General features: G+C 40.1%; 1 protein-coding gene and 1 long non-coding RNA gene across 2 annotated transcripts; one reads left to right on the top strand and one right to left on the bottom strand.

Moving 5' to 3' along the window:
- Positions 1–90: 90 nt before the first annotated feature.
- On the top strand, positions 91–2822 carry LOC106526326 (uncharacterized). The gene is made up of 2 exons (XR_001311248.1): positions 91–217; positions 2515–2822. It is a non-coding gene; the product is annotated as an uncharacterized LOC106526326 (long non-coding RNA).
- On the bottom strand, positions 2239–7805 carry ankrd40 (ankyrin repeat domain 40). The gene is made up of 5 exons (XM_014020910.1): positions 7236–7805; positions 6711–6859; positions 5956–6582; positions 5415–5596; positions 2239–5274 (listed from the first exon to the last, which is right to left on the bottom strand). The coding sequence occupies exons 1-5, from the start codon at positions 7373–7375 to the stop codon at positions 5131–5133; spliced, it is 1242 nt and encodes a 413-aa protein (XP_013876364.1). The 5' UTR covers positions 7376–7805; the 3' UTR covers positions 2239–5130.
- Positions 7806–8080: the final 275 nt, after the last annotated feature.

The following is an 8080-nucleotide window of genomic DNA, read 5'->3' as shown; positions in this document are numbered from 1 at the left end:
TTACAGGCCTCTCCCATCTTTTTAAGTGGGAGAACTTGCACAATTGGTGACTGACTAAATACTTATTTTCCCCACTCTATAGGGCAGAACTTGACTCTGTGCTTCCCAAGCCGAGGCCCTGCTGTGCCCAGTGAGGCCCACTGCTCTTCTGTATATTCTCAGGTTGCTCTGCCATCTGCACAGGCAGCTCCTCCACAAGCACGAGTCTGCAGCAAAGGTGGGGAAAACTCTTAATATTTAGCTGGTGTTGTAGATTGTTTTTATGGAATTCATTCCAGAAAAGAAAAAAAAAGTGGAAGTACTAACATACAAGTTCAATTGAATACAAATGTGCAAACACAGTCAAGCTGTGTTTGCACTGTCTGCTCAACCCACTTGTCCCTCTCAGGCCCCCCACCCCTAACCTTCACCCCTCAAGACCCTGCATTCCCAGCATAGTCGGCAGTGGGGCTACAGGGCATGTCACATATTGAAGAAAGCTACATGTTGGACACCATGCAGGGCTTTTGGACCGCTCTGCTGACAGCACATGTATTGTCAGTGAAACAGACCTTGACTTTGACCTTCGCTCTGCACCCTCATTATGTTCTGTAGCTGTTGGATTGTATGTGGTGTTAGTATATCACTCAATTCAAAGATCTGTTTCTTTATTTGGTGCAAAATCTGCCCTATTGTTGCTCTGGTAAAGTCCAACTGTTTTTTTTTTTTCAAGCCTGGGCAGCAACAACTCCTAATCCAAGGTCTTACAAAGTGTGTTTTAGATTTTATGAATACATATAATAAAATATCTCATACATTACAGCTTTTTAGTCAAATCTAAAGGATTTGGGAAGCAGTTTATAAATGYGAAAAGTATTACGGACATATTGAGGCTCATTAAGAACTTGAACACTGATTGGAGTGAATGAAACATGATTTTTTTWAAAACCGATATCCCTGTTTCAAGATGTTGCCCTCTTTTTAATGCAAGATGGGTTTAAGGAGAATTGTTGACAGCAAACACTTGAGGATTTGATCCAATCTGTGTTGCAGAGCTGATCAGAGAACGACACAGTTCTCACAGAGTGCCACAGTGCTGTACCCAGGAGTAACATGGCCTTGTACCTCAAGCTCCAAAACTATTTTAAGGTCTTCAGATCCATAATGTCTCTGGTCTGTGATAGAGGCCTGGGAAGCCGGTCCGATACAATGAAGGTGTTATGGCTGTTCATGCTAAGCTTATTACGAGTGTCTCATTCCTGAACAAAGGAGAGAGACACGTCCAGCCACAGCAGGGCCCTAAGCTGATCCCTCAGCCTCAGTCTAGACACAAAACAAGGAGACCTGCATGCACAGACTGGCGTCCAGTGAAACCCATATATCTCATACGAGTTGTTCTTAGTTTTGTATTAGCACACACGTTACACAAATTAGTGAGGATTACACAATAGCTGCACCCTCCAGATTGCAGATTGTCCAAATATCTGATCACCACATGAACACTAAAGAGGTTAAAGTTTGAAAGACGGTCGGAATGATCGGAACGTAGGTGTTGTTTATGTTCTTTAAAACGGAGAGGGAACATAACAAAACCTTGTCTTCAATAACAGGATGTACAACTGCAGCTTGTTGTGAGAATGAAGGTGAATTGAGAGGCCAAACTGCAGCTGGATGGAGCAACAACACTGATGCCTGACTCCACAAATCCTTCCGTTAGGATCTAAACTATCCTCTTAAAAAAATATATATATATATATACACATCACCAGTCACTGAAAGCCTGTACTCAGGGACAGAACACTCACAGTGACGTTTGTGTTCCTATTTTTTTTTTGTAAGTTTTGCATTTTATTTACTTCTGCATACTTTTTGCACATTTCACCTAATCATATATCAAAATGTTCAGCACATTCAGGAGCTGGATCTTATTTTGCAGCTTTTATATTATGTTTAATATTCAACTTACAAAAAGTTTCCTCATAGAAAAACACAATGCACTTTACTTTTGCCTTCTCATGCTACTTTTAGCTACCATTCTGTTACGTTTAGCTTAAGGTAGCTTAATACTACATTTAATAAGCCTTTTAACTCTTAGCTTTTAGCTACCATTCTGTTGCTTTTAGCTCAAGGTGGCCTGATGCTACATTAGCCAGCCAGCTGATGCACTTATTTTACACAGGTCGTAAAATGTGTCCAGATAAACTGCCCTTAAGGTTGTTGGTTAACATGAAGGGGGAAAAAAAAAACTTGAAGCAAATACATTATTCTGTCTTTTATTAGGGTATGTTTGTAAAGCGCAATCCAAATTCACAGGAAATATTTATCTTCCAATAAACTGACCATGCTTTCTAATATTAATGGGGATTTTCAATAATGGAATTTTTCACAAGCAAAAAGCTTACATAAATAACCAAGAACAAGAAACAAAAATTCCCAATGAACACAACKTTTTTTTGTATTTAATGCTTCTGAAAAGCTTAAAAGTATACTTTTATCACTCATAAATTTTCTTAAGAATTGTGTGTTCATTTGTAGGTGTTCGCATTAAAATGATAAAAGGCCACTGAAAACCTGTGAGGAAGGGGACTCCGAGTTAAAAAATAGGACAGTTCTTAAACTACTGCTTTGGAGTGAAGGTAAATGCTTGTTATAACTGCAAATACATTTACAAATAAATGTATATASTTATTTGTTGTTCTATTTGCAAAACTACTCGATCAGTGCTGATGTTTGATCCAGTGCTCCCTCTAGTGGCTGACAGATGTAACACCTCAAAGTGATAAAACCAGGAAAATAACTACAATAAGACACATGGTTGGTAAAAAATAAAATAAAATAAAAGAGGGAAAAATCCAATCATTGAACATGCTTTATCAAAGAATAATTTAGAGGTTTCCTGAACAATAGTAAGACAATTTCTAACAGTGCCTAATATTATTTCTACATGTTTACAGCAGCTACTGTATAGAAAAATATCAGACTCTGGATGCATAGGTTCATTTCAACTGTATTATGTTGTTTTCTAGAACAATACGCAACCCACAAACAAATATATTTTCAACAGAACCACATTTTATAAAAAAATGCAAACAAGTAGCTTCCATTCAACCAGGACACAGAAGAAAAGATAAATTTCATTTCATCATAAGCCTTGTTTTCCTCACAAGATTTTTCACTTCCTGAAACCCCAGCCTTCCACACATGGCACAGCTTCACTTAACATTTTTTATTTTTTAGCTGTGAGTATCAAATACACTCTTGTGAATGAGTTTTGCTCAAACACTTTCCTTGTCCCTCTGTACTATTACCATCACTTCTGTACTATTACCACCACTTTTGAACTCTTTTGCACAATTGCAAATTACTGTTGACACAAACATAAATCCATCTTGTTAAAGAAATACACACAATTTAATTGCAAAAAAAATCATAGAGATGTGTATGAGCTATACCTTTGAGCTGATTGTATAACATGAGTGGTGTCCCTTCCTGCAGTTAGAAAAATGTGAAGCTTCTGAACCACGGACTAATAAAAGCAGCAGCTCCACCTAATACGACATACCCTTTAAACCAGATAAATTATTTATTTAGTGTTTATAATATGTCAGTACAGAATCTGTAACATTTTATCATTTCTCTATCAATTAGAAAACAATAACTAAGGCAAAAAAAATTACTTAGAAATAATAATAAAAAAAACACTTGTTCGACTGGCACTGAATATATCAAACTGAAACCGTTAGTAGAACTGTGATGTTCTGTGTTCTTCATCTGTTACATAAAAATAACTCAACATAAAGTGCAAAACAAAACATCACTATAAATGCCGGAAGAACACAAAAATGCTCATTCACAAAACCGAAGTCATCCAGTTTGCCATGTTTTCCACTTCTTTCTTCAAGCAAAAAAAATAAAACAAAGTTATATTATTTACCGAAGCAAATGAAAGCTTTGATCTGACGTTAGTGTCTTTGCTGGTTGGATTGAATTTTTGGTCTTGACTCTAATCAAAAGATAAACTGATGAGAACTGTAAAATTTCTAATGGAAAGCTTGGTGTCAAACTTAAACGGTGGATGTTGATAGTAGTTTTTTTCTTCAAAAAAGGCCTTAATGGCTGAAACGTTGATATAACGAAACAATAACGTTAACTGTAAGTGCTACACTTTGAACTTTTCTTAGAATCAACAAAACTCAAAAATGGAATGAGCACTTCACATTTGACAGCACTCATCTTTATAACACGATGCCAAACGGATGTGATGCATTGCAGCATAAAAAACTGCTTTGTGAGGTGGAACCCTACTCTTAACTATATAAATGAGGCTTTTGTTTTGCAGTTTAAAAAAAATAAAAGAAAATGGACAGAGCTACATATACCAAAGATGATTTTAAGGAGTGGAATTGGTTTTACTCCAGCAATGAAGGGATATAAATTAAAGCATGTTTTGACCAATAAAAGCACTTTTAACTCAAATATACCTAAATCTTAACTTGCCTTAGCAATCAGGCTAATAATAGACACTACAGTTTGGGCCACAAGCATGTAGAAAAGTGTGTAGACAAGTGAGAACATCTTAAATCACTCTGTAGGTGATTCTGGAAATCCAAGCTGCTGTGCTGGTCCTGCTCTGTGGTTAACGATGAGTAAACGTAACGTCAATCCTTTCTGACATCTTCTGTACTTTGTCTTCTCTTTCTCTTAAAGTTCACAGCCAGATTAAAAACGTGTCCTTGTAAGGCGATTGCAGGGTTCCGTTCAAGTCCAGCCCATTAGGAAGACGAGTCAGCGTCCCCCCTCTGTTGACCTACTTGAGCCTTGGCACAAACTGCAGTGGGAACAAGTGCTGAAGAGAAGAGAAAGGGGGCCCAAATACTTTGCACATAATCAAGGATACCATGCATCAGCGGACAATGCAGTTGGAGCTGGTTTGGGTACATTAAAGCAGCAGAAGGGCCAGAAGAAGAAGACAGGAGAATAATTTTAGCTACAATAAAAAAAGCTAATCCAAGCTGGATTATTGGTTAAAACACCGAAGCTGACCAGAGCTGCGACAGGAAACCTGGGCGCTGCAGCTATTCCAAGTTGCTCGAGGGTAGCTACAGGAGCCCATCAGAACCAGGGAGACCACTGGGTTTGAGCTCGCTCTAGTTAGTAAGTAAGACGAGAGGCCCTCATGTTGTAGCAGGGCCTATCTGTCAGGCCGCCAGCCCCAGAAAACAGAGACAGGCCTTCTGCTTTCTCCAACACCACCTCCAGCTCCTGAAAGTCCTGCAGCCGAGCCACGTCCTTGTCCTGAAAATGAAAAGAGAAATCACCAAAACGTTTTTTTTTTTGTTTTGTTTTTTTGAGTAACTAACTCGTAAACTACACAATGTACGGTAATCACACTAAACAGACGGGGCACATGCTACAATACAACACGAGCAGCCTACCTTTCTTAGCAAGGTGTTTGGCAGTTTGCGGATCTTCTCCACGTGCTCGGCACTGATGTCCAACTCGCGGCAACAGACTCTCAGCAGGGACCGGTAGGTGAGTTCTTGACGATCCAGCTCCACTTCAATAAAGTCGTTCTCACGAGCGTTTGGGTTTTGGATACGAACCTTTAATACCAACTCTACAAAGAAGTGCAAAAGCCATACTTCATGGTAAAAAAAAAAGAAATAAAAACACTAAGTAGACAACAAGAGAACGAATACCAGGGGTGGGAATCACTTTAAGTGTGCTTGTTTAATTCTTATAAAGAAACCCTGGCTGTTGTTTTTGCTTGGACAGGCTGTTGAAAAGGCGATTCTACACCCAATAGGAGCCCATTTGATCACTGAAAATGGTTAAAAAAAACACGACTAACCAAAGCTGATGAGAGCCTGCAGACTTCTTGCTTTTAAAGCATCAGAAAGGTTCTATTTATGAAATAAGTCCATAACAATGCAAAAATATACTCGTAACGAGTTGTACAATTCCAAGTAAACCCACCTTGAACGTTGACAGGGAAGGTGCTGGTGAAGAAGAARGGCTGAAAGGCTGGCATGGGCCCATTTCCCTGGCTGTAGCTCAGCTGCTGCGGAATAGACTGCTGCCTGCTCATGGTCGGGTTTGTGCTTCCCACTGGGGGCTGAACCTGGGCGCCGCCGTTGCTWGCCAAGCCAGGACACGTTGGCGCCGAAGGAGGCGAACCCACAGCACCGTTGTGTGCCACAACATGGGGGTAATCAGAGTGGTTGACCAGGTGAGGCTCAACTGACAGATCCATAGGCACTGTGCTGTTGGCAATAGCGTGGTTGTGGGGTGAGGCCACGCCGTTTTGCTCAAAAACGTGGATAAACTCACTAGCTGGGGGCTGACTGTGGTTGACAGCCAGGCTTGGAGGAGGAGTAGGGCCATTAGAGACCAGACTCTGGGATTTCTGAAGCTCATCCGTCGAGGAAAGGGAGGTGGAATCACTCTGGGTGTCCTCAGTGTATTCTCTAGAGCCGTTTTGTGCGTGGTTCTGGATGATCTCTGACTTGTCCATCTTGGAATACATAAAGGGTGGGTTGGACAGATAATTTGGGATGATTGGCAACTCGGGCTCCTTGACTTCAGGCACTTCTTCCACTTCAACTGCGGGAGGAATGAGTAGAGAGGATTACTCCGGGGGGTCCCAAAACACGTAAATAATCTGACAACACAGAGCAACAACAACCGAGAAGTACAGAATGAGAGAGATTATGAAAAGAACAAGGAGATACCTCCTAAAAGTCGCTTGATCTCTGGTTTGGACGTTAACTGTGACGCCAACTCGTCTTTAGCCGTGAGGATTTCTTTATCCGCACCACAGCTAAGTAAGTAGGACACTATGTGCTTATGGTTCCTCTTGCAAGCCCAGTGCAGGCATGTCCTGGAGGGAGTATTTAAGAAAACAGACAATTTAATTAACAAAAACATACTGCAACAAATTATTTGAGTTCAAACAATCATCTGAGAATTGCAAGTCAGCAAACAGGTTGCTTATATTATGAAGTTGGAGTCTGTGTTGCTTCTAGTGTGCAGGAGTAAAAAAAAAAAAAAGTAACATTCCGATACATTTCCGGTTTGGATAAGGAAGACAAAATAAAAACAAGGCTGGCTGCATAACAAGCTCTGCGCCTAATAGGATAACGCTGGGCATTTTAATCTCGTTGGTTCACGGCTGCTAAAATAAGACTGAGTTAGAGAACAAAACAGACACTAGTTAGAGGAAATGGAGACTGTAATAATTCACCGAGAACACTCACCATCCATTGATTTCGTTTTGCGAATTGACATTTACCCCGCTCTCCAGCAGCGACCGCACTTCCTCGATATCTCCGATAGCAGAAGCTTCTCTCAGCCGCTCCTGTAATTCTTTATCCAAAGTCGTGGACATTTTTGGCATAGACAACTAGCGGTGTGAGGTCATGTGACAAACAAATACCTTGCGAATTAATGAAGTTGACAAAAGCCGAAGAATTCCCAAACTGTTTGGCCCGGCTGCTCTTGGTTAGCTTGGTGCTAGCTTGTGGCAGCGAATTGCTTCAGCTAAAGTAACTTCGTTTTAGTGTGTCTTTTGGCGCTTAAACATGAAGTTCTGTCCTCGACATTTATTCCTGGCCCCTCGGTTCCACTGCCATTATCTAGTTTACTAATTTAATCAAAGAGAAGTGGCGGCGCTGCGTCCGTGCGCTGTCAAAACACCACCGCCTGGTCGGTGGGGAAATGTTTAGAGGTGACAACACCACGCACACATGTYGTTAGTTCCCATCTAAGTTTTGCCTGGATTTTTTTAGACATTTCCTTAAAAATAAATCGTTTGAAACTAACTATTCACCAGGGATTATATTTTTTAGGAATAGTCTCGACAAACAAATTGAAGTATTGCAAATAAACAACAGGTGGGCTTATTTCTGAATGAATGCCCAAGGAGGCTTACACCGGAAGATGTCGAAAAAATATTGTTTCTTTCCAAAAGTAACTTTTATTGTGTTTTTATTATTTGTGTCAACAATAAAAAGTTAGTGCATACGAACATGAACAATGTATTAATTAATTGTTCAAATATTCTACTTTTAAATTTTAAACATGACCACCAGTGGGCGTAAAG

The sequence above is a fragment of the Austrofundulus limnaeus genome, unplaced genomic scaffold (genome assembly GCF_001266775.1).
Source record: "Austrofundulus limnaeus strain Quisiro unplaced genomic scaffold, Austrofundulus_limnaeus-1.0 Scaffold271, whole genome shotgun sequence".
Lineage (NCBI taxonomy): Eukaryota > Metazoa > Chordata > Actinopteri > Cyprinodontiformes > Rivulidae > Austrofundulus > Austrofundulus limnaeus.
This window is presented reverse-complemented; position numbering and strand designations above follow the sequence as displayed.